A 27,356-nucleotide genomic window follows, 5' to 3' on the forward strand; every position below is an offset into this window, starting at 1 on the left:
GGTGCAGCCCTTAAAAGTCCATCTCTCCCCTTGCCTTGACATGTAGTTGCTACCAAAAGCAGCACTTCCCAAGAACTCATCCACATCTTTTGCCGCCCAGCCAGCATTCTCAGATACAGTAAAATTGCAGTATTTAGACAGAGCTTGGCCACAGATTCTACTGACTATTCACCCTGGAACATACAGTGCTAATAAGAATGCCTCTGAGCATAGCCAGAGTGCCTCTGCCTTATCAATAACTACTCAACAAAGCCCACAAACCAGGGGTTTAGGTAGGCAGGCCTTTCAAATCAGAAATTGTGGCCTCCAATACAGCCTTGACATATCCAGCTCTCTTGGAAAAGTTTCCACTGTATATTATACACATAAAAATATATGCGCATACACAGTTCATTATATTTCTTACCCATCATTCTCTAGCAAATGTACCAAGATGGGTTGCAAATCCATGCACACCACATGCACATAACACGGTAACAACTGAAATAATAGAGGATACTGTATATATCAAACGCCTACACTCTGAACTGGACAGATTGAGATCACTTTGCAATTGTACTAAAAACTGAGTTGCTATGATGTATGTTTGAGGAAACAAGAAAAATACCGTCCAAAGTTAACCTTTCCACATCTGAATTACCTTTACATCTAAATTACACTGAAGTTAGTAGCAAAGGTTTGCATCTTTCAGCAGAAGTCCAGCACTGAAACTTGCTTACAAATCAATAGACATTTACAGTGAAATCCTATGCATGTCTTCTCAGAACTAATCCCCATTGGATTCAATATGGTTTATCCCCAAGAAAGTGAGTATACTCACTTTCCTGGGAGTAGTAGTGGATGGGGTGAGGAGGCAGCACCGCTCACCTGATCCCCTGTTGGTCACATTGCTGTTGCTTACTGGCAGATAGAGGGGGAGGGGCAAGGTGGCAGTGAAGCTGGCATGGTGTAATCCACTGGTGGAGCCAATCAGGTTCTCCTGCTGGTGCATTTGCACCACGACAACCTCCCCACCCCTCTTGGTAAGCAACAGTGATGTGATTGACCAGAGTTCAGGTGAGCATGAGTTTCCCACCACACCATCAGCTACTGAGTAAAACTCATTGGACTCAATGCAACTTACTTTTGAGAAGGCAACTCTAGGATCACACATGACAGTTCTACAATTTATAACATAGAAAAAGATCATAGGAAGGTGGCAATCCTATGAACCCCTGCCTGGGTGAATAAATCCCATTCAGCTCAGTGGGGATTATTTCTGAATAAAAATGCACTGAATCAGGTTGGAAAACTGGCAGGTTAATCATAAGTAAACACCACTGAATTCAGTGGGACGCTCAACTTCCTGAGTAAATGCGTACAGGATTCCATAAAAGCAGGGAATTAATTTCCTCCTGATATCATGCATGCAGTACTTCAGTGTGCTCAGTGTTATTTAAAGGCGCCTACAAAAGATTCCTGCTTTATGTATCTTTTTATAGGTGTGGGAACAGATACCAAAATGCGCTGCATGTCAGGACATGATTTGCAAAGACTAAACGTACTGAGAGCAAGCAGAGTTAGCAGTCAAATGCATAAGCCGCTGGCAGTTCAGCACACACGTTATCCTTCGGGATATTTATTCATCCAGCTATATCATAATTTTTTTAATTAATAAAAACAAGAAAACAAAGAACCACACACAAAAACACATGGTAATGAACTGAGCGCTCCTAAATTGCTAGTGGAAGAAGCAATTGTCTTGGCTGCCCACTTGGCAGTTTACAGTTTTGCTCAGATAAAAAACCATCAAATAAGAAACATCAAACTATTTGACCATGAGTATGCTTGTCAATAGAGTTCACAGGATAGTACATGCCTTTCCTTCCAGCTTTCTGATGCATGGGATAGAAAGACAATCCATCCCATCACCTCCAAACTTCCTCCCAAATCCCCAGAAGATTCCCACCACCTACTTCCATGTTCTTGGAATATAGAGAATCATAGAAACATAGAAAGGTAGTGTTGGAAGGGAACCTGGGGGTCACCTTGTGCAATTGTCTGCCATGCAGGCATCTCAACTAAAGCATAGGCAAGTACTTACTAAAGATTTTGCTGACTGGCCATTCATGGGATGTTCGCCCTTTGGCAATCTGCCAGAAAGTGAAATGTTTTCTACCATTCTTGATTCTACTACCCCACCCCTGCCTTCCCTCATCCCAATCCCTATAATTTATGGACTCATATTCTGCTTTCCAAAATATAGGTTATGGAAGACACTCACACATATGCTCAAGAATCCACAATGGCCAGATTTTAGATCTGTTGCTCTCAAACTTGGCCGACCACTAAAAATAACTGGCTGGCTGGGGGTGAGGAATCTCGGGGACTTAATAAACTCCCCCCCCCCCCAGCACTGGCATCTTCATGAAAAACAACGCCCAATTATGAAAATCATGAGCCCTAGGCTAGCTGGCACAGAAAAGCCTCTTTAACCAGTAGAGTACAAGGGAAAAAGTAGACCATGCCAGTGCTGCTTTTTGACAATTATGAGTCTTGGGCCATGGCCTTCTTCGGCTGTTTGCTAACTGCACTTGACCAAAATGTCCTTGATCTCTCTGTGTGTAGATATGTCCAGGGTGAGCCACACTGCAACCTGATTCAAAACACACCATGGCAGATGTTCTCAGAGACATGGTTCCTCCAACCATTGCTATCGACTGTAACATTTCATGCAACAGCTCCGAGAAATTACCATCATTACTGTGATGGACTTTTCTCATTCCAATATGGATTTGATGTGCTGGTTGAAGCAACTTAATCAGGGATGGGAAACCTGTGCAAACATTCCAGATATTGTTGGCCAACTTCCATTAGACCCACCTAGCATGGCCTATGGTCAGGGATGATGGGAATGGTAGCCACAGATTTTACCTCCTTGCCTTAAATGATGATGGCAGACCTCTATGCACATCCCCAGCTTGGTATATTGTTGTTAGTTAAAAAATGAATTAACTCATCTTGTTTGAAAGCTTGACAGAGTCCTAGCAGACCTTGAAGGGTTTTGTATCTTCAGGGTGATGGAAGACCCTACCTGCCCGCGGACTGTCTCGCCAGAGTGGTGCATGCTCTAGTTATCTCCTGCTTGGACTACTGCAATGCACTCTACGTGGGGCTACCTTTGAAGGTGACCCAGAAACTACTACTAATCCAGAATGCGGACCTTTAAAGCCCTAAACGGCCTCGGCCCAGTATACCTGAAGGAGCATCTCCACCCCCATCGTTCTGCCCGGACACTGAGGGCCAATGCCGAGGGCCTTCTGGCGGTTCCCTCACTGCGAGAAGCAAAGCTACAGGGAACCAGGCAGAGGGCCTTCTCAATAGTGGCGCCCGCCCTGTGGAACGCCCTCCCATCTCATGTCAAAGAGATAAACAACTACCTTACATTCAGAAGACATCTGAAGGCAGCCCTGTTCAGGGAAGTTTTTAATGTGTGATATTTTCATGTATTTTTAATCTTTGTTGGAAGCCGCCCAGAGTGGCTGGGGAAACCCAGCCAGATGGGTGGGGTACAAATAATAAATTAATTATTATTAGTACAGTAGTAGTAAATATTAACTAGCTTGTACAAACAATGGGAAATAATTGTGCATTTAAAAATGCATGTATCACTCACTTTATCATAATCTTATTGTAATTCATATCTTTCATGCAGATGAGGCCTTTTCATTCTACAGAAAAGTTTCCTTTGCAGCTGAGCCCAAGAGAAATCATTTGGGAAAGGCTAGACACACAAAAATGGAATTGTAATTCATATGGGTTTGCTGTCAAAGCTGCTTCTGAGTATTTTCAATCCAATGTTATCCAGTGATAATTATGTTGCAATAATTATAGGAAGAGCCTTACTAAACAATAAAGATGTCAACAAATTGTAAATCATAGTTGTGTAGTGGGAATGTTCCAGCGTCAATGGAACATTTTATGTAGAAGGCATTATATATTTGGGAATAATGTCCAGTTTTGAGCAGGTACCCTAATCTCAGCGCTGTTTGGAAACCCTACATTAGTATTTTTACTAGCTACCTCTTTTGATAGCCCATTCTACAGCAAGCTACTAGACCTGCACACTGAAGCAGACCAAGTTTATACGCATATTAAGGAACAAAATGCAAATCACAAGCCACATTCTCTGAATTTTGATTGAGTAGATAGTAACACTTGTTACCCAACTGGACAGCAGCCATGATTTATTATTGGTGCCAGTTTTGCATTATGGTTTTGTTTGGAGATTAATAACATGCCTGCCTACCACAAACAGGAGGAGCACAAGTACAGACAAAAGTATTGGCAGAAGCCACTAACGCACATGAAGCATTGTACTGTGACAGATGAAACCTAAGAAAAAACAAAGTACAAAAACTGCAGGACAGGGGCTGGGGGCTTTTGGAACCGCTACTTCTCATGATAGCCCTAACTTAGGAAATGGGAGAAGGGGTGCCACCTCACCCTCAGGATTGTGGGTGCCCGCTGCTGCAACACGAACATGCAATGTCATATGCACATACCTGCACATAGTACATGTGATGTGCAGGCGTGTGCGTGTGACGTCGCATGTCCACGTTGCAGCAGCCAGTGAGGCGCCCTTTTTACATGGGAGGGGCTTTGCCTCCACATCCGAGGAGGGCAGAGCTGAACTGCTTCTCTCAGAGGCAGACCCTCTGCTGCCTGCCAGCTTTTTTCATCAACTTTGTGGGTTCCTGGCCCCCACCATTATATTATTGTGGGTGCCCACACACCCATGGCCCCCTGGAGTTGGCTCTTATGTATGGGAGCATGTTTTGTCCTGTCCCCAAACTACTGCTCAAGGGCCCATTGTGGTCCTCCTAACTGGAACTCTGGCTATTAACCAGAAGGTTGTTGGTTCAAGTCCACCCAGGGATGGCTGCAGGCAGGATTCCTGCATTGCAGGGGGTTGGACTAGATGACTCTAGGATTCTTCACTTAATTCAAGTATTGATAGTAGGGAATACCAACTGAAAACCTCTGAGCTAAATCTGAGCCTCTGCGGTGGAACATCTGCTATCCAGTTGCCAAGTCAGACTCAAGTGGGTGTATGTGGAAAGCACATAGCACAGTGATTTTTGGGCTTTGCTTGCAGTGCACATCCGGAGGGGAAAGAAAAACAGGCCCCCTGCCCCACCTTTCTACACCCCTTTACCCAAAGTGATGCTCTAGCAGAACTAGGCTTGCTGCATCAGAGGATTAAATCCCCCCCACAAACTACTCCAGTCACAGAGAAAGACCATGGCCTTGTTCTCACGCAATGCTAAACCAAACCCAGAAATCTCCAGTAACTCCTTACCTCAAGGCTCACAGACTGTATTGCTACTGCCACATCCTTTTCATCTCCACCTCCCATAGTAGCAGTATGTTGCTGGGCTTGGCTGCAGAAAGGAGAAGAGTCCAGTCTATTACACCACTAGTATAGGAACGGGAAAGCTGTGGCAATCAAGGCTGCTGCTCCCAATACCCTTGACCGTTCCAGCCAGGACTGATGGGAGTTTGGAGTCCATAGCCCTTGGAGGCCACAGGTGCCTCACTTCTCCGCCAGAGCACATTCAACTCATCTTCAAGCTCTTTCCTATTAACAAGGAGTTCTGCCTGATGCGCAAACCAGAGTCGAGAAATCTCTGCTACACACCAGATTTGCAGCACAAGGCAATTCCTTTCTAGCCAACCGAAGCAGCATATCTGCAGGGCACTACGAGAAAATGCACCCTAGTGTCTTCGCAGCAAAGAAAAACCAATGTGGAATGGCACAGAGTCCAGAATACCAGGGGACAGGCACAGTTGTTAACATCTGGTCCACTCTTGAGAGAGGAAGAAATCAAGGGGGACAGTGGCCACTCAGCCTCAGCCTATTCCAAGTACCACACCTAGGAGGAGTCCTGTAGCTCAGTGGTTGAGAATCTGCTTTGCAGGCAGAAGGTCCCAGCTGGTGTCTCCAGTGTAGGCTTGGAGAGAACCCTGCCTGAAACCCTGGAGAGCATCTGCCTGCCAGTGTAGACAATATTGAGCTAGATGGACCAGTGGTCTGATAAGGCAGCTTCCTATGTATGTCCCTATACTTACCTCTGCTGATATTCTGACAATGGGTGGCATTGGTGAAGGTGACAAAGAGTTGGAACAAACACCTTGCTATGAGCCATAGCTGGCCTCGGAATGGAAGAGATTGCAGCAGGCCGTGCTGAACTGGAAATGCCAGTTAACAGCACTTCAACAGGTATTTGACAACAACAGGTTCTTTTTTCTCTCCCTCTCCATGTTTGAAGGCTTGTATTTGTCAGTCGTGCTGCCAATCATTTCCTAGCAATCCCTAATCTATGCCAAGATCCCTCTCGGCACATGCCCAGTCCGGTCCCTTGCTCAGCATAGCCATTCAAGGATGCTCTCCTTATTTGGGCAAGGGATCAAGCTTGCATTCTGGTTCCATAGTGGGTGGCCTCTGGAAGAAAGTCAGAAGGAAGAGCCGGACATTCCACCACAACCCAAAAGGACAATGTGTATTGACTTGCCATGCTGATCCAGTTAGCCAACAGCCGAGTTCAAGGAAAAGCCTCGCCGCAGTCATTTACGCTGGAGCCCCTGGCAGCAGGGAGATGTTTGCAGCGAGGGCTGCGTGCAGCGCTAATGGGTCTGTGTTAATACACTCACAAACGCTGGGCAGGCAGACCCTGGTGGTTTCCTGCCCCAACTAGTACTTTTTGATCATTCGTTACCATTACAGTCAAATCACATGCTTTTCTGACAGAGCAGCACTAGAAACCTCCGGCCCAGGAACATCCTTGAAATGAAGAGATTTATTCCACAATTATGAATATTTATGTGTGTGCACGCACACACACACACACACACACAGGCGCAGCACCACTCTTATTTTAGTAACAAATAGTAGCCTGTGATCAAAACGCTGTGGTTAATAAAAGAACATCATGCACCAGTCGTATATAATGAGCCCTGCTAAGGAATTCATGCCCCCCCAAATGTATATAAATACACCACTACCAAAAAATAATATAAAGTGATTTATACGTTTATCAGATATATAAGTGTATACATACATATGCATTTATATAAATTATTTATACAAAGCTAAATGGGGCTTTAGGCAAGAGTTTCTCTCTCTCCACAGATAGGAAAGGACTCAGACCGCCCCTGCCCCCCCCCCCCCCCCGCTGGAGAAATTGTTTGAACCTTTCACTCCTAATTTATGTATTTCCAACTTTCCATTTTAAACCATTCGGCAAAAGGAAAAACCTGGTTTGTTTCAGACTTGTCTTAAGATTTAGGACCTGGTTTTGGTGTCTTCTGACATTCTTTCCATCAAAAGTAATGCCTTGTTGGGGCAAATCCCAGAAAGACGGCACGTGTCAGAAACTTGTCTGATGTAAGTTGGGGAAACCTGAGCTTTGTGACAGATCTCACAGCCAATGGCGGACAAGTAACTTGCCAACGTTAAGAAGAAAATGCATAAAACTCATTGTATCTTAAATGCACCCATAGCAAAAAAAGGGGGGGGGGGTTAATTGTCCAGTTTGGACAAAGGTTCCCTGTGTATGTGAAATTCTGTCTTTGTTTATGGAATTTACTGTTATGATATCATTTTGTTCAGCATAAGGGATGTACGTAACAACCAAAGTCAAAACACACAAAACTAATAGCTGCACAGTGTGTATGCAGTGATGACCAAACTTGGCCCTCTAGCTGTTTTGGGACTACAATTCCCATCATCCCTGACCACTGGTCCTGTTAGCTAGGGATGATGGGAGTTGTAGTTCCAAAACAGCTGGGGGGCCAAGTTTGGCCATCACTGATTTAAGGGGACAGAATGTTGCTTGGGTTTATCTACTTGCTGCAAGCCACCCAAAGCCACGCAACATTGCACTATTATGGTCATTCTGTCCATGCAAGCAGGAGGAGGGTGGGCAGAGCGTGGCTTCAGTAGTCAGTGTCTCCTCCTTTGCTGCCTCAACCCTCATTCCCCTCCGCCGCCGCAGCAGCAGAAGCTGGCCATTGAAGTGGCACTTTTGGGGGGGACATTTTGGGGGGATATTGGGCAGCCTGCCCCCCCAAATGGGGGGAAGGTCTTATCTCCCAGGAGTTGGCACCCCTGCTAGGGCTGATGGGACCTGAAAGGACCACAAGCAGGACCTGAGCCCCCTCCCCACCTGTGCTCCCCAGCAACCGGTACTCAAAGGGAAAGGAATCCCCTATTTTAAAATTGGAGCAACTACCTCTCAGAAACAAGGTGGGGAGGTATGGAGCTCCACCTACCGATCTATAAAATAAGAAGTCAATTAAGCTTCCATTTCCCTGTGTCCCTGCATTCATACAGCAGGGACATCTTTTAAAACTCCCTTTGCTTTTACAAAAACATTCCCATTGCTCCAATACTCAGACTACAAAACCCAGAGTGCTGATCTCTGTTCCCCTTTGATCAGACTGAAACAAGTAAGCAGCTTTTTGTGACTTACCTATAGTCATGCAACACCCCAGTGCTGCTGCCGGAAGAGGGCCCCTCTCTCTAACCACTACCAGGCACTGCCTCCCCATCTATATATTTTGCAGTTTCCTATGGCAATGCTTAGGCTTCTAACCCAGAAAGAGGCAAGGCTGCTGATTAAAACCTTTGGGGTATTAATTTTTTCCCTCTTAATACATATGCTAGCTCACTCCCATCTGTGTTGTTAATTAGTTCCTGACTGTAGGTTAAATGTAGGGCATGTTGTCACGAGCCTAAGGTGGGGTGGCCAGACCTCCTGCTATTGCCATATGGCTTTTTCTTTTTTAACTCTTCTCTTCCCATCCAAGCTTCTGGATTTATAGGCACGCAAACAAAATAACAAACTAAAGAATTGAGTGTGAGGAGGGGATGTTTGTTCATGTTCATTTGCAATTCTAAGAGGAAACATGCTCTTTGTGGAATGGAAGCAGATTTCTCCAGCAGTATTGATTTAAGACCCAACTTCCCTCCCTTGCCTTTCGCCCACTTCCACCGCAGAGCAAAATCATTATTAAAAGCAGGAAATAACTTTCTGCATAGGGAGAAACTACTGCACAAATAGGGTGTTTCCAGGGGTCCTGAAACATGCTTTATGACAGCTGCACTGGCAGCATGACAGGAACATGAGGGTCACCCTCAATTAGCTTAAAACATAGAACCAAACTCTCCTCATCATTGAAGCAAACGTGAGTGAGAGTAGCAAATTGGGCTGATTAGATGAAATCCACAAAGCATGTTGGTTTTGGCCACCCTGTAAGTCCTCAAGCCTGTGTGTATGAAGTTAAGAACAATGCACAGGTCACATTCCCTGCGAAATTCCAAGGGATTTTGCCAGGTACCTGCAACTCTCTGAAAAGTTGAGACTGTTTGGTGAAAACAGCTGTTCAGGGCTTGGCTCCTCTCAGAATTTGGCTCAAAGCCTGGTTGCTTGCAAATAATATTTCATGAAAACAGTCAACAGGTCTTCGTCTTCTTAAGCGAAAGTTTAATGTTGTGATGGGACAACCTTCCCTGCGAGCAAACGCTTGGGAGATCTGTCACATTAGCCATCATAACGTTGAGAGGATGACTACTCTGACGGAAGGGAGGTCATGTGCGTTCCAAATGTTGTGGCCTGTCTGGTCTCTGACACTCGCTTTACTGATACTGTTACTCATTTCGTTCCACCTGCACTGGTTCTCAGGTCATGTCAAGGCTCAATCCTTGGAGTTAACTTCAAAGCCCCAAACTGTTTGGGAGCAGGCTATCTGAATGAGGGGAGACACAATACTGTACAAATTTTTAAAGTGCTGTTCCACTGCTGTTGGAGCAAATTTGTTTTCTGTTGCTCCAATGGACAGGACCTGAACCAAAGGGTTCAAATTACAAGCAAATAACTCCCTCACAGTACAAGTCGTTTATGGCACAGAGACTGCACCAGAAAGTGGCGGGCTGCTCTTCATTAGAGGTTGCTAAACAGAGGCAGGCTGAGTACCTATCAAGGATGCTGTAGTGGTGGATTTCCTGCATTGGACATGAAGTTGGTCTACAGGATCTCCAAGACCTTTTCCAACACCATCATTCTATGATATCCCCCCACCCCATATTCAACATTAGAGGCTCTGCTATGCTTCTCGCCACTTTCAGAAACATGGTTGGTTGAACCTAAGATGCAAGATGGGACCTTTTTCATATTGCCACCCAGAATACAGAGCTCTCTCACTAGAGAGGTGTATTTGGCTCCTTTTCTTTAAAGCTTCAGACATGCTTCCACCCACCCTTTTTATTCCTGCAAACTTTCTATATGGTTTAATGTTTTTATCTCCCTGATTGTAAACTTATTTTAGCCCGATCTTTTAATTGTTTCAATACCCTTCAGAAATGTTGTAAGCATGACATTTCTTAATAAATATTTCCCCTGTTCCCATTCTTTTAAATGCTTCTTTGCAGGGCCATTTTTACAATCTTCTGGCCAGGCTCCTGTTTTTAGCTTGTGGTAGATGCAATAAGTTTCACCTGGATGGGGTGATGGAAGAGAGGTTTTCTTTTATATATATATATTTAAAAATGCTATTTGGGGTGTATATGGGCATCTAGAGAAGGATCAGGAGAGCATGGATGGCTTCAGGCAACCATTGCTATGGGGTTGAAAAGGAAGGAGGGGGGCACCAAAGGGGGAGCAGGAAAGCAGTGTGAAAATGGATAAAGAAAGGGGAAAATGGAGAGTCTCAGGATGCATCAGAGTCTTCGGACACCGGAGCAGGTACCAAAAAGGCAATGGTCATCCTGGTTTAGAAAGTCCTAAGCACTTTGTCTCCTCTTGATACAAAAGGACTCCATTTTGGGTCACTTGCCTGCTGTTGTTCGTGCCTCTGTTTTGTACTTCTACTTTGCTAGAGGTCTCTGTTGAAATCTTACAGGAAGTCTGCTATCACCTTCTCATACTATTGACTCCGATAAACAAAGAAGGCATATGGGGAGATGGACTTCTTCTGTGCTCCAGAAAACCATAGGTTCAATATTTGAAGTTCCCCAGAATTCATATTTGCACTTCCAACAACCCACTCCTTCCTTGAACTACTTTTGCCTATACAGTCGTATCTTGGAAGCAGAACGCCTTGGCTCCCGAACAAATCGGCTCCCGAACGATTGAAACTCAGAAGTGAGTGTTCTGGTTTTCGAACGATTTTCGGAAGCCGAACATCCAGCGCGGCTTCCATGGCTTCCGATTGGCTGCAGGACACTCCTGCATCCAATCAGAAGCCGCGCTTTGGTTTCTGAATGGTTCCGGGAGTCGAATGGACTCCCAGAATGCATTCTGTTCGAAAACCAAGGTATCACTGTACCCTTTCCCAGCTCTTGATCGTAACATCAAAAGTGGTGAGGCAGGCCCAGTTGGAGCGAGCATGGCGGTGGGGCAGTTTAGCACTCACTGCATATTAATATATGGATAGGCACATAGCCCTAAATAAACATAAAACTATGTGCAGATTATTGGATGCTGCTGCCGTGTCACAGAGAGTTATATACATCAGTGGCAAGAGTCCAAGATGCAGCTTGGATTTGGCAGTGAGCTCCATCTCTTCGTGTGGTCCTGTTTCCCATGCTGATAATAATTATGTCAATCCAGGGGGTGTGGCCATTTATCCTGTTGGTTCTGCTCGTGGGATTACATGTGTGCAAGTAGTGATGTTCCCACTCAGTTTTTCTCGGAGCCCTAAATATGTGAAGACTTGGACACAGGCAGGGAGGAGGGGGTGGGGTTGGGGAAGAGAATTCCAGAAAAGCCATTCAGAGCACATACTTAGATTGCAAGCATTGCTGATTTTGTATGTGTTTAAAAGTATCTTTTCTCAAGACTACCATTCATCCTTCAGTGCATTATCATTCAGAAACCCAATGCTGTCCAATAGGCAAGACAGCTGACAGTGAAGAAACACTTGTGGCTTCACACAGAGCGCCTGTCTTTTTCTGTCTTCTATTTTACCTCAGAACAATTAGAGAACTCACACAATGCTCTCAGCGACCCAGAGCAAGTTTCACAATTTTTCAGATCGTGCTACTGTCCCGTTACACTTTAGAAAAACTCGTGTATTTAAATGTTTAGTTTTAGCTAGTAGTAGTGCTCTTCAAAACACCACACGTTTGTTATGTGTGCTTAAACTAGTCGTAAAGATTAGTTAGACGTTTTCTGTAATACAGTACAGTACAGTATATGGATTTATACTACTTCATATTTGGAAGAAAATGTAAGAAGAAAAGAGACACCAAAATGTGACTCTGTAACCAGCATGAGGGACCTTGTTTCTATTAACTGCACTGGCAAAACACTATGGTCATGATGCGCTGGTGTCAATGATGTCACATCGTGATGCAAAACCTAACAGAGCAAAAGTGCAGCACCTTTTTTTTTTACTACTACTATGTCCCTCAGGGGTCGTGCCACTTTGCAAAGTACATGGGGACACGTCTCTGCCCCCAAGGAACAGGCAGTGTGAACACGAGAGAACAGGGAAAGATGTGGAGGCAGGGACGCATGTAATCGCAGGCTGCGGTAAAACACGTGCTGTAGCATAATGGATTACTGCTCCAACTCCCCCATTGTTCCCCACTGTCGCTTTGCCAAATGCGAATACCGTGTCTTCTTCTTTGAACTGTAATTCTGTAACACCCACCTCCACCAAAATACAGGGAAATGCAGAGAAAGCACTCATCCCCCACATGCAGGCAAACTCTGCTGGCAAAGGTCAGACACTTTCCTCTAAGCACTGTCATTGCTGGCCAAGTTACAGCAGCAATGGGAAAACCTCTCATCTGTGGGCCTAATATGGCCCGTAAAGCAGTTTACCCAAGCCATACCACCTGCCCTATACCTGACATCTTATCTATCAGGAGTGAGGCAGGTAAAAACTGCTGCCTGCTACTATGGCTGAGTGGCTAGGGAACTGTTGTGCGACGTTTGTGCTGTGCGTTTGAGTCCAGGGGGCTCTCTTTTCCTTTGATTAACCCTGATATGACATTCCTCCCTGCCAGCCATGCTAGTGGTGTGTGTGGTCGCTTCCCCTTGGTAGGACTCAAACTCTTGTCTCCTGCTTCTGCTAGTCCTATGCCCTGTTCAGTGACTCATTAACTGCAGTGGCTGTCAGTGTGTGTTTGTGGCTGCCTTGTGTGTGTGTGTGCCCCATTCCCTTGGCTGCTTGGCAAAAAAACGAATCTTTGCCTTCCTTAGGTGGCTTTTGAGCCTTTTTCCAAGGGGGGGGGGAAGCTGTGTATGCTCTTTGCAGGCAGGTAGCTGTGCAGGTGTCATGTTGTATGACCTCTCCCTCCTTCTGTTTGTGCTTTGTGCTCCAAAACAGTGGTTGTCATAAAGCACAAAGGGATTAAAAATCTGGACCGGTCATTGCTGGCTGTGCTATTGGGGTTGATGTGAGTGGTGTTGCCTTGTGTGTAGTGAGACATATGCCTTGAGCATATTCCTGTTGTTAGTTCATTGGCTCCTTCCCTGTGTTGATGTCTTTACTAGCACTGGCCATGATTGGTGGGCTGTGGTGGCATTCCCGGGGATGTGTTTGCCATCTCCTCCTCCCTTTAAATTTCTTACTTGTGAGAATTTCCCTTCCAGGGTTAAGCATTGGATTAGCAGGCCTTTCTGCCAACATAGTGGCACCATAATTCTGGTCCAGAATAATGAAAGTAAAGGATTACTCTCTTACAGTGAAACCTGAAAGAACCATTTTCAGCCATGGGCCGGTCCACCGTCCCTCAGACCATGTGGTGGGCCGGACTATATTTTTTCCCCGGGGGGGGGGGAATGAACAAATTCCTATGCCCCACAAATAACCCAGATATTTATTTTAAATAAAAGCATACATTCTACTCATGTAAAAACACCAGGCAGGCCGCACAAATAACCCAGGGATGCATTTTAAATAAAAGGACACATTCTACTCATGTAAAAACACACTGATTCACGGACTGCCCGGATTGAGAAGGTGATTGGGCAGCATCCCACCCACGGGCCTTAGGTTGCCTACCCCTGCTTTACCCCCATCCCTCTTGCAGCCACAACCTCTTCCTCCCCAGGAAGCTGTTGGTTTGCAAAGGTTGTGCACACTTATACACTAAGTCGCAGTCATAAGGACCAGACAAAAAAGAAATCTGGATGTAGAGAGTACAGAACAAAAAGTCAGGATGACAAGGCAATTCATTAGCAACATTTGGGCCAAATTGGGATGCAAACTGAACTTTCCACTGGGCAGAAGCTCCAGGGAATGCAAACTATTACTGAGAATAAGGTGTGGTGCCTAGAAGTGAGGCATGTATGAACCAACCAACCATAAACACAGTGGGAGCAGCCACTCTTTCACATCCTCGCATGCCTCCCTGCTAAATTGTTTCCTTCCAAATGGATTTTTTTATTTAAACTGAAAACAAATCCTTTATGAGGTTTTGCATCTTCAGCATCTGATGCACACGTTCAGCATGGAACCAAGCCTTGGTGGCCACCTGTAGCAAGACCCAGGAAATTTAACTTGCAAATAGTACCCTGCTGGCAAAAGGAGAAAGGTAAACAAGCACCTAGTTATTGATGCTAATCCTTGAGATTTGACTATTTTTTTTCCACTGAAAAAGGTGGGAAGGAACCAAAACTTGTTTTACTGGGTTGTTTGGGTTGGAGATAGTCTTGTGATGGTTTGTCATATTGCATTGACACCTTGTTCAATATTCTCTTATCTTAAGCACTTGTTTCTTTATGACACAGGTCTAAAGATGTGAACAGGTGCTGGCTCTAAATGACTGGCTGCAAACAAGGAAGTTAGAACTGGAGGGAAATGAACTGTTAGTATTAGCTGGGGAGAATAAGTTGATCTGTGAGGCAGCAGTGCTTCCTGCTGAAGAGACAATCTGAGAACAACTGCAGTAAAAAGAAAACAACAAGTGTGTATTTCATACCTGCATGTCCCTTCTTTGGTTCCCAGTTTTAGGATCCAGAATTTAAAAATAAAATAATCGTAGGGTGGCTATAAAAATATATCCAAGAAACAAACAAAACTTTGAAGTGAAATTCATGAATATATTTTATTTGCTGCCCTGTTTGTCACTAGAGGCTCAGGTGGCCTCAGTGGCCAGAGTGCCTTCTACCACCTTCAGCTGAAAAGACATTTAGAGCTGTTGCTGGACTGGGAAAGCATGACCACTGTTGTCCATATGCTGGTAACCTCCAGGCTGGATTACTGCAATATGCTGTTGTGGGGGGGGGCTGCCCTTGAGGCTGGCCCAGAAGCTGCAGCTGGTGCAAAACATGGTGGCTTGACTGGCGCAGGATATCACCAACACATTAGCCCAGCTGTTTAAAGGACTGCACTGGCTGCCAGTTAGCTACTGGGTTATGTTCAAGGTTGCTGGTTTGGGGGTATTAAGCCCTACTGCACTTGGGACCTGGTTACCTGAAAGATTGTGACACTTTATATACCCTTTGGAAACACCCCTGTCGCCATTTCAGCATTTACTGAAGACCTTCTTCTTCCAACAAGTCTTTCAACTGGAGATTTTTCACAGTCTGCATCTGTCTTGGAATTGTTTTTAGTATGTTTTTATTTTATCTCTTGTTTGCCACTCCAGGCTCCTTTGGGAAGAAGGGCAGGAAATAAATAAATAAATAAATGGTAAGAAATTGAAATGGTCAATGTGACAAATGGATGTATAGGTTCAATGGTACGAATGTACTTTTGAAAAAGTTTTCTGGTCATGGAAAAGGGTAGCAGCCAAAAATAAGAGAGCCAGTGCTATCTGCTGTTAGATATGTGCAGCCTGGAAGCAGACCAGCATATCCTCGTCTTTCTTATGACTGTAGGCCTATTTATGAAACCTTTCCAGCTACCAATTCCAGATGCAAGAACTCCTTTTGGGGTCATGCCCATGTCTTGAACCTACTTTCCATATTAGAAATGTAAGTCATCACTATGATCCTGGAAGTAGCTCTCACATCTGAAGTAGTTAGATGGAATGATTTCAAATGCATCTATTCATGAGAAAGACACAGATATGCTGTTCTATTGTGTGCTGCTTGTGGAATCAGTCAATTGCTTTTCATACCATCCCCCTTTCCCTACCTTTTCCTCCAGACATTAGGAGAATTCATTCCCCTTGTCTTCTTGAACATAGTTCATTCACTTGTCATCTTGAACATAGCTGGATGAGTGGGAAGTGACTGCCTAACTTTAGGCACCCCTGGGTGAAACAGGTTATCTTGACCCATTTTAGACTGGCTTTCACTCTGGTTTAGGGACTGAAACTGCTTTGGTTGCTTTAGAACACTTGCACTGGGAGATGATCGGGGGAAATGCAACACAGTTGATTTTCCTGGACCTCTCCATGGCTTAGAGTACTATTTACATAGTATCCTTACAGATCACCTGTCTGGGATGATCCAGCTTTTTTGTTGCCTCTTGCCTCCAGTGCTATTAAACATCTTCACAAAACTGCTGCTGGTAGTCATGTGGAGCTCTGGAGATCCGCACCTCCTAGATTCTCCTTTTCATCTAATCCAGGTGAGGCAGTGGACACTCTCAGCAAGTGCCAGGAGTTGTAACGAGCTAGATGAGTGCCAATAAACTGGGGCTCAATCCTGCCAACAAAGTTTTAGATGGTTAAGTTACAGCTGCCCTGAGTGTCTCTTTGAGACAAAACGTGGAATACAAATGATCTACATAAATAAATGCATTTTGGGAAGCTGGCATTCAGACTCTTTGGAATGGAGCTACACTATTCCTAAAGGATCAGGTTGACAGCTTGGGGTTGCTATTGGATCTGACCTTTCAAGCGTCCATTGCACAAAGCACCTTTCACCAAACACCCTTTGGTGTTTCAGCTATTAATTGCCCTTCCTGGATAAAAAGGATCTTGTCCTAGTTACCTATGCTCTTGAAACATTCTGCTAAAATTACATAGTGTCTAATATTTGATACATGGCTTTGCCTATGTTTGGAAACTTCTGAATGTAGCTGCCCAGTTATTAACTGGGTCCTAGTGATTCAATCATACTCTAGGTAAAGGTAAAGGGACACCTGACCATTAGGTCCAGTCGCGGACGACTCTGGGGTTGCGGTGCTCATCTCGCTTTACTGGCCAAGGGAGCCGGCATTTGTCCGCAGACAGCTTCTGGGTCATGTGGCCAGCATGACTAAGGATATCTCAAGGTCCTCCTTCTTGCCTGCATAGAAAGATCATCTGCTGAGGCATTCCTCCAAATGCAGCAGTGGATCTGTCATGATTGCTCCTCAACTTCCTCTGAATCCAAGCTTGTTGGAGGGACACCACTGCTAAACCCCTCTAGCAGAGTGAATCAGGGGGTTAAGATTGCCCTGCCCAGCCCTCTAAAATCAATGAGACAAGTTAGTCCCATGATACGTTTTGGTTTTATTTGTGCACTGCCTTGTGAGGGCTACACAATGAAAGCTAGAAGTCCACGTAATTAATAAACAGAATCCCATTTCTGCGAGACCAAAGCATGATAAGCTACCTCTGGATTCAACCCTGTAATTCTCCAGGAATGGAAGATTCTTAGCTCCTTGAGGTTTCTGAAAGCTTCTTTAGAACATAAGATCCTGCTGAGCCAAACCTGTGGCCCATCTAGTCCAGCATCTTCTTCTTACAATGACCAACCAGAGGCTTGTGGGAAGCCCACAAGCAGGAAAAGAGAACCTAGCAATTCTAAATAATGTATCGAGCAATAATCTGTAGCTTAGCTCTAGCCAATTTAGGAGAGACACAGAGCAACACTATGTCAGTTCTATTCAGAAGAAAGGCCCATTAAGGGGGGACTCACTCCCAAGTATATAGAGAGGATAGCAACATTAAGAGGATAGTGATCTACAAGCCACCGTAGTATCTGCACTTCAGCCACTTAAACAGGTTTTGGCTCACTGTTTATATTTTTCCAAAGACAGAGAGCTTTGTTTGAGTTTCATCTGTCAACACACACACACAGAGATCACAAACTGCCCTGTCCAGGATGTTTAGCTATGGACTCTTCTGCCTTAGTGCAACATGTTGGACTGGAGGAACTGACCAGCCTTATAGCAATGAGAAACATGCCTGATGAAAGTCAACAATGGCATATCTTAAAAAGTTGTTGCTATAACTTATAACTAATATCACAGATATGGCCAGAGAGAGACCTGGCATTCTTCAGTGGGAAGAGCTGCAGATGTTGTCCCAGATTGGCTGCATTCTCCGAAACCTCAGGTTTTGTAGAACTCAGTGGGCAAGTGGTTGCCCAACCTTGGACAAGTTGTTATTTCTCTGCACCAGCTGTTCTGCCATGGTATGACAGCAGGACATGGGATCATGTACTAAGCAGCCAGCATTGATGCAAGGGGAGACTTAATCCCTTTGTTGGGCATAATGCACTGGAGTGCAAGTGTAGAAAAGAGAAATTTCCATAACAGACGGGTTGTATCCAATTAGTTCTGCTCTGAGTAAATGTTAGCTGGATACAACTTAGTGTATAAAATTATCCACAAAATTGGGAAAGTGGATAGAGAAAATGAGACTATTCTCTCTCTCTCTCTCTCTCTCTCTCTCTCTCTCTCTCTCTCTCTGTGTGTGTGTGTGTGTGTGTGTGTGTGTGTGTGTGTGTGTGTGTCATGAGATTGATGCTGTCCTCATTTATTTCTGTCCCACACCCATCAGCAGAGCAACAATTGATGTTGGCTGTGCTCCACAGGTCTGGGTAAAGAGATGTTAAGTTGCTCCACACCACTGTGCAAAAGAGATTTGGAAGGGCATGTTATCCCAGGGACCAAGGGAGTGACCTCAGCCCCTGCATGATCTTCGCTGTCATTGGCCCAGAACAAAACTAAGGGGTTTTTCGTAGAAGATGGGGCATATCTTCACAGTCTTATCCTATGTTCCTCAGAGGGATGCCACTGCCTCGACTACAGCACAGCACAAAAGCTGAGTTTATAAAAGACCCATGACCTTCAGCTGGTCTGAACTAACTGTAATACAAATGCTTAAATTTAACTAGTTTACAGCGTACAGACTGTAAACATGTTCAATGGATTTTAGTTTAGTGTTGATCTGCTGCTTATTAAATAAGGGGCAATCCATATATTGCATGCTGTTTTCCCCTGCAAAACTGCAGCCTGTCAAAGCTATTCTTTGTTTACATTTAAAATAAAAAAATAAAAAAATGACAGGAGTATATTATACACAAGTAATGTGTAGCTTGGCCCCAAGGGTGAAAAGTAAAGGGCATGTTATTTTGGTACCCCTTGTGCTAGTGACATACAAAGAGAGTTTGTTCTTTTTTTTCCTAAGCCAGAGCTCTTTTAAGTTCATATTCAGAACAAAACACTCAGGAGAAAACAGCTCAGTTTTTGGTAAGATGGAGCGTGCCAGTATAAAAACCTTTCCTAGAGATGATTAAGAGGTGTTCCATTAAGCTGCAAGTTTGCAGGGGATGGGGCTGAGTGCTCATAACAATTATGTGAAAACAAGTCAATGCAGGTTAGTAATTAACCTATTAAAAGGGATATATCCGCTCACACAGGAGCCTCTGTCACGATGCTCAGCATACTGAACAAAATTTCCAATGCGGCCATAAATCAAAGGCTGGAAGCAACATCTGTAGATATTAAAGAAGCAGCCACTTAAAACAGGAGTAAGCATTGCAGCTCGGGCTAAAGATATCCTCTGCTCAGTGCTCTCGTAGCATGCTGTTGACCTCTTTTCCCAAAGAAAATAGCTTGACCTTATTCTAGATAGCTACAACTCTTGTGAAGTTCAGTTTTCTTCCGTGCTGTAGCTTTTGAGTTTACTGAGACTGGAACAAGAAAACCAGTTTTTTGGACTCTGGGTTCAATCAATGAGCAGTTAAGGGAAACAAACGTAGAGCATGAGTCTTTTTTATTTTATTTTAATCTTTACGGAAAGCTGTCTTTCTTTCTACCCCTATCTCTCTTAGGAGTGACATGCAAGTGTGTATTGTGTAAAAGCCTGGTTGAGCCTGGACAAATAAGCAGAACAGGGAAAGCAGCTCATTTATTTCAATTTCAAACTTTGGGGAGCTGAATTGCGTTTAGTCTTGGTCCTCAAATGCCACCAGTGCCCTTATTTCCCGTGACTTTTTAAAAGCAGTACCACCACAAGGTTATTTACCAAACACACATTCAAATAAGCAGGAGGGTCTTTTCTCATCTCCCGCCATGCACACAACCTTATGCCTTCCGTCAAGTGATTTGTAAAAAAAATAAAATGCTCGAGACTTTTGGCTTGTTATGCCAACCACAATTTACAGTCTTCGAATGATGACATCCTCCCTGTAGCAAGAAAAATAGGACTCTAACAGAGAGTGCAATTTTTTAAAATGGGTTTTCCAGCTGTGATTCAGTGAAGTTGAACACTAAGTGGCAGTACTACAGAGGGAAAATTGTTCCATGTTGTTGAATCTCAAAGAAAAGGCCTTTCTTTTTATCTCTTTTCATTAAATAAACAATAGTGAACAGCTCTTTTTCAATTGCCTCATATTGAGAGTTAAGTAGCGATTTTATCTTCAGCCCTGAGTGAGATACACTGGCCTGAACCCAAAGAGTTGTATTTCCTCTGTTCTTTCAGAGCAGGCCCCAATCCTTTTTACCAGAGACAGGCCTAACACTTTAGGCAACAAGGCCTAGGGCAGGCATGGTGGGCACCACGGCGGGCCATTTGCACAGAGGAGGGAATTCAAGCAGGAACAGCTTTTGCCACACACACACACACACACACACACACACACGACATGGTGCACCTCCTATTGGCTTGAGGGTCAGACAAGGGCCAAGGGTTCAAATCCTCTCTTAGTTCTCAAGGGCTACATACACACCATGCATCCAAAGCACAGCATCACCCCCTTCAAAAAAGAACCACCCTGTGAACTGTAGCTTGAGAAGCTCACAGGAGTAGAAGGCAGACATTTCTGAGGGAATTCAAAATGTGTTGCTAGATAGCCTTCAGGTAGTCCCCTGAAGATGAATGAAAAAGGGCCACAGCTCAGTGTAGGGCATCTGCTTCGCCTGGCGATGGTTCCAGGTACAGTACCAAAGATCTCCAAGCAGGGCTGGTAGATAACCCCTGTCTGAAATCCTGGAGAGCTGCTGCTGCCTGCCAGTGTAAACAGCGCTGCACTGGATAGCCAAATGGCCTGACTCAGCATAGGGCAGTTTCCAGGGTTTCTTCCCTACTTTCTGACACCAGTTTCCACCCCCAATTCCAGATATGGGGAGAGACGATGCAAGTGGCGAGGCCTGCCTTTATTTAGAAACTTTCTCTGGACAGCATATAAGAGTTCACAAAGATGGAAACATGAGTGAGCAAGGGTTGGTTACTTCCACACTAGCAGTGTACTCCAGAATTAATACCATTTCATTACTCATTTATTGCAGATGATCCAGATGAAATCAGTGTGAAGCAGTTTCGATCTCGTATGCATGCATGTTGCACCCTTTGAAGACATCTACATCTGAAATCAATGTATGATACCCTTCTCTGTGTGTCTCCTCCAAGGGATGGTGATGGTGGTGGCTGCTGCTCTCTCCTTCTCCCTTGTCTCTCAAGCTATAGCATTTGCAAATTATCAGATGTTCTTCAGCCTTGCCTGGATTAGTTTTCAGTTGGCTTACTCAGAACCAGATGCCAACCCTGACCAGACGCACTGCGAAACTACTAGGTAAGATGAAGACTAGAACCAACCCATATCAATGTACAAGGTGATGGCCCTCATGTCCAATAAAGTAGTTGACTGCCTGCAGTGGGTGTGGTTGTGGTGCCTCCAGAAGACAGCCCAAAATGTGCTGCTGGATCCACTGCTTACCTTCCCGCCACAGCGGTACCTATTTATCTACTTGCACTGACATGCTTTCAAACTGCTAGGTTGGCAGGAGCTGGGACAGAGCAATGGGAGCTCACCCCGTCGCAGGGATTCGAACCGCTGAACTTCTGATCAGCAAGCCCAAGAAGCTCAGTGGTTTAGACCACAGCACCACCCACGTCCACCAGCATATTATACTTGTGCTCAAAGATCTGCATTTGCTGCCAGTTTGCCATCGGGCCAAGTTCAAGTTGCTACTACTGGTATATAAAGCCCTTACATGCTTGGGACCAGTTTACTTAAGGGATTGCCGCCTGGCAACATCTGTACTTCAGAATTTCCTGTCTCCAGACATGAGGCAGGTGCCTTTAGATGCCTGCTGAAAACATTTCTGCTTTAGTTACATGTGTTAGTTTTTTTAAAAGAAGTTTTAAAATTGCTTTTAATTGTATTTTATTGAAGTTATTTGCCACCCTGGGAGCCTTTTGGAAGAAGGGCAGGACAGCCTTCCCCATCATTGCTCTCTCCCTTCCCAGTCTTGTGGGAGAGGAGGGGGGACTATGTGCAGGGCGGGCCCCGCTTTGCCGCACTCCTGGTGCTGTTTGCCCCACACTCCTGGCTGCTTACCGTAAGGTCATGAATATAAGCCCCACTTTAAATTTCACGGTCGGAATTTGGGGGGGAAAGTGAGGCTTATATTCAGGCCAATACGGTGTCATCCTAAGCACATAAAAAGAGGACCAAAGTTAAGAGTCAGAAAGATATTTCAGATTTTTAAGAGTCAACCTCAGTTATTCTGGACATATAAAGGAATTATGTATATATAATTTCAAATTAATAGGAGCTGCCCACAATTTTTTAGAGCACTCAGGAAAACCAGTGTGTGAGATTCAATCATAGTAAAAGACTTAAGTTAAAAGTATTGCTGCTTTGAAGTTACATGGATAGATGGCACATGCCTACTGAGGGTGAAATAGTAAGCCTTGTCATTCATGCTGCCAGTCAGTGGCTCAATGAAATTCACTCAATGGGGCAGTATAAACAAGTCGTCATCATTATCTTTTTATTTTACTCATGCCACACCGCCTGGACCATTGCCTCCGTGTGTACGTGCATTTATAAATATCACAATGGTTTCAATTCTGAGTATTTTTATCAATCCATGAATTAAAGATAACACAGGTACTTGCTGTATACTACCAGGATAGATTCTCTGCATACATTAAAACTCAGTTACTAGAAGCATAAATAAGTAATGGTTATTGATCTCAAAACGGTAATAAGCTCAAAAAAAATGTATAGCAAACAAAGTAATTAAAAAAAAGTACTTTTGGAAAAAAGAAAAACCCTTAACGTTCACGGCAAGAGGCTAATGGCAATTCTGGGAAAAAAGAAGGCACGTGGTTGTAACACATTGCTCTTTTAATCTTATAAAAAATTGAAGAATTAGAGCAATCAATAGCACACAACAAAGCTGCCAAATAGTTCATTCATTGTTTGGACATCTGGAAATAATTACTAGGTAGCGTTTTCAAAAGCACCTCATTTAGGTGACCTGTAGCATAAGCAGAATTGTATTTACCTGGAAGTAAGACGCACTGACTTTAACATAAATTAAAGAAAGTTGATGAGGACAGTGACTGAAGCTGCGATCCGCAGCAGTGAAGGTTGGTAGAAAGAGAGAAATAAACCCCTTTAAGCATTGTAAGACTTACTTCTGGGTAAACATGCAATGAATTGGTGCCCCCTCCTCCCACCGCCATTCAAATCTTACCTTAGCCACATATTTGTTCAATGGTCTTAGGCAGCTTTCTTCAACCTGGTGCCCTCCAGATGTTTTGGACGATGATTCCCATCAGGCTCCAGGCAGCACAGCACAGAGGTGTCACCCCAAACATCTGGAGAGCACCTGGTGGGGGAAGGCTGGCCTTACACAAGCCACTATTATCAGCTTCAGCAGTATGGGGATCGTAATTATCTACTGGGCAGGGCTGTCGTAAGGATTCCCAAGGCAATGTATAGGAAGTGTTTCAAGCACAGTGAAGTGCTATATATTAAGAGAAAGGTCTGTGGCTCAGCAACAGAGCACACACAGAATGCCCCATGTACCTTCTGTTTGGGTTGGGAAATAGTCCTCTCTGAAACCCTGGAGAGCTTGCTGCTAGTCAGTTTAGACCGGGGTGGCCAACATGGTGTCCTCCAGATACGTCCAACGACAACTCCCTGGCCTATGTGGCAGGGGCTGGTGAGAGTTGTATCCAACAGCAGCATCAACAGCTGGAGGGCACCACAGTGGCTATCCCTGGTGTAGGAGATACTGAACCCAATGCCCCAATGGTATGGGGGTTCAGCATAAGGCACCTTCCTAAGTATTCACTTCCAAGAAAGTGGGCTGAAAAATTCAGTTCACAACTTAGTCCTAGAGATATGTGGCTTACGCCGTCACAACAAAATTCACTCTCTAGGTCTAAAATGCCAGTGCAACCTCACACCCCATTGCTTCCAGGCACAGAGTTGTACCACAGTTCCTTCAGAAAAGAGGAGACTGGAGGAGGTATGATAGCCATCTTCTAATATCTCAAGGGCTGTCACATGGAAGATGGAGCAAGCTTGGTTTTTCCCCCTACTCCAGAGGGTAGGACTTGAACCAATGGCTCCACGTTACAAGAAAGGACGGTCTGATTAAAAATCAGGAAGAGCTTTCTGATAGTAAGATCCGTTTGCCGTGGAATGGACTTCCATGAGAGATGGTGGACTCTCCTTCCTTGGAGGTTTTAAAGCAGAGTTTGGGTGGTCATCTGTCATGGATGCTTTAGTTGAGATTCCTGCATTGCAGGGGGTTGGACTAGATGACCCTCGGGATCCCTTCTGACTCTACAATCCTATGATTCAATGTTGGTGGTGGCATTGTTGATGGTGCCTCATCCTTTCCACCCAATCCATGCCAATACCACTCTAAAGCATTATGAAGTCTTCTTGACACAGCAGCCTAATTCTGCTGCTGCGCCTGTTTGAGATCCAAATACGAATGCTAAGAGAGTTGTGGTAATAACTGGGATGGGGTACGTAATCCTCTATGCTACTCAGGGCTATCAAACAGTTTCATGTGTATGTCAGCAAGAGCCTAATCAAACTTACTTGGATCCAAGATGCATTTAAAATAACAGGATTTCATTCCATATTCAGGACTAGGGTAGCGGGAGCTTAATCTGTGGTCCTCAGTTATGCTTTGTCATGCATGTAATGCTTAACTAACCTATGAATCCCCAGGCTGCAAGTTGAATTTTCAAAATAGTCTAGATCTTGAACAACCAGATTCTCAAATGGCCAAAGCAACACAATCCCTGTTGAAATGGAAAGTGCTTATTCTGTGGGAAAGAGAATGGCAGACCCAAGTTCTGTTACTAACTAAACTTCCATGTGGACAAGGTCCATGGAAATGAATGGGATGCACACTTACAAATAATGGATAGGGTTCGAAGTGCCATCTGTACACTGAGCATTCCCAGTCTCTCCCTTCCCACAACAAGCCTTGGTGTGGATGTGCACACACTATAAGATGCTGCAGAAGGTCAAGGGACCATGGGGCGGTGGGAATCACTGTGTGCACACAAGACCACTTTAGACAGCCATGTGGGTCTCTTTAAATCCTGGTCACTGTGATAAGATTGGGATCACAAATTATTGCAGATCTGATAAAGCAATGAATGGGAAATGAATATCCTCTGTTCTTGCAATGAGTGGATGAAATGCACAGGAAAGTATTGCAGAAATATATAGAGATTGCTTGCTTTTATCAAGTTCTCTTCCCCCATCCACCAACTGAACGCACAATATAAAAGGAGTTTAATAATTTACGGAAAGCGTTCACACACACACACAGACTTCCGTCTAGTGAAGTAGACAAAAAGGACAAATAACTTTATAGCCCTGGAATTCCAGTTATGGTAACCGGCGTGTTTTAAATTCCAGTAAAGGTTACGTTTCAACAAGTGTCTCTTTCCGTTCACTTACTGAGCCTTGCTGGCTTGTGTAGATGCATAATTCTGAGCTGCAGCCAACGGAGTTACTTCCCGTTACATTCCATTTATAACCTCTGGCAGTGTGTCATACCTAGGCGGTTATGCATCCCCACTGCCGCTGCCACACATCCTAATTCTCTCTACAGCAACAACAACAACCTCAAGTTGCCCAAGTCATAAATATATCTCTACATACACTGCAGAATGAGTGAAACTTTTTTGTTTCCAGGAGATGACACTCAAGTTTGATTTTGAATCACAGTGATGGAAGGAACTGGAGGCAATGCTAGAGGGAATTACCCTTAATAACATGGCCAGTTTCTTGGGCTGGTGGGGAAGAGATGGACCATGCAGCCACCAATGCACACAGGCAAACTTATGTCACTCATTTCCCAAGCAACTAGCTGCAGCAGGCTTGCATTCCCTGTCTTTCAATTAAAAGAATGATCTTGCTGGTTAAAATCTATGCACCCCAGCATCCTGATCGAAACATCCTGATCCTTGAAACATGGAGGTTCCACTTAGCTATCATAAATTTCTCTACCCTGGAATTGACTGTCCAGATATTGTTGGACTCAAAGTCTCTGGTGGGGCTCCAGCAGCCTGTCAGACTCCAGTGTTGGCTGGTGCCCATTGGGACTAGCAGGGTTTTGTCCCCATCCTCCTCCCTGCATTACATGGGGCAATGCTGAGACCAAGGTGGAGGAAGGTGACAGGCAGTGCAACCCCTCCCTGAAGGCGGACTGAGGATGGGGCAGCACCATATTCGCCCTAAGGAACTGCCTGCCACTTGTCCCAGGTAGCATCGTCAATGCAGCAGTCCAAATCTAGAAATCCACAGTTCCCCAATCTAAAAGTGCATCCCCATATATGCTTATTCAGAGTCCATCGAGTTTACTACCATGTAAATGTATAAAAACAGCAGCCTCGACGTCATTCTCAAACCTGTGTGAAGAACAGGTCCCCCATATTCACTTTTGTCCCCATGCTCCCCCCCCCCGCCCCTCTGTTTAATCCACTAGGGACTGCATTCTTTGCTTGCAAGCTCATTTCTGTACCCATATATTTTGGCAGCTTCCTCCCATTAATCATTAAGATAAACATTGGTGGGTGGGCATTGTATTAAAAAGAGATTGGTCTCCTGTAATTTTCAGAGAAAGAGAGAGAGTTCCAAGCAGGAACCCATTTCCCTGGCTTTCCTACATCTCTCACATACACAAGATTGGTCTCCGTCGCTTAGACCGTTTCTCTGCCTCCTTGCCCAGTTGCATGCCTTTGCTGCCATCAGAAAGCGTTCCCCGCGTCCTGGCCGCTCTCATCTGGGCAGGAGTGCTCATGCAAAAAAAGTTCCTCTGACACATCATGTTACACAAGGAAATCCCCCTCTGGATGCGAGGCCCCTCCGAGCCAGCGATGTAAGACGCATCGAGCCTGACGCTGATGATCCCACCTCGCCCAGCTG

The 27,356-nt window shown here is 44.6% G+C and overlaps 1 protein-coding gene across 5 annotated transcripts in view; it reads right to left on the bottom strand.

Moving 5' to 3' along the window:
• The window catches only part of BDNF (brain derived neurotrophic factor), a 66,430-nt gene that overhangs the window by 8,289 nt on the left and 30,785 nt on the right, over positions 1-27,356 (bottom strand). Inside the window, exon 2 of one of the 5 annotated variants that reach the window (XM_033151141.1) lies at positions 5,342-5,423. The exons of the other annotated variants lie outside the window; for them this stretch is intronic. Within the exon in view, the coding sequence (XP_033007032.1) occupies positions 5,342-5,398 (57 nt within the window). The 5' untranslated portion in view covers positions 5,399-5,423. The remainder of the gene's footprint in view (positions 1-5,341; positions 5,424-27,356) is intronic. 5 annotated transcript variants of the gene reach the window in all.

Source organism: Lacerta agilis, chromosome 1 (assembly GCF_009819535.1).
Source record: "Lacerta agilis isolate rLacAgi1 chromosome 1, rLacAgi1.pri, whole genome shotgun sequence".
In the NCBI taxonomy this organism is placed as follows: Eukaryota; Metazoa; Chordata; class Lepidosauria; order Squamata; family Lacertidae; genus Lacerta; species Lacerta agilis.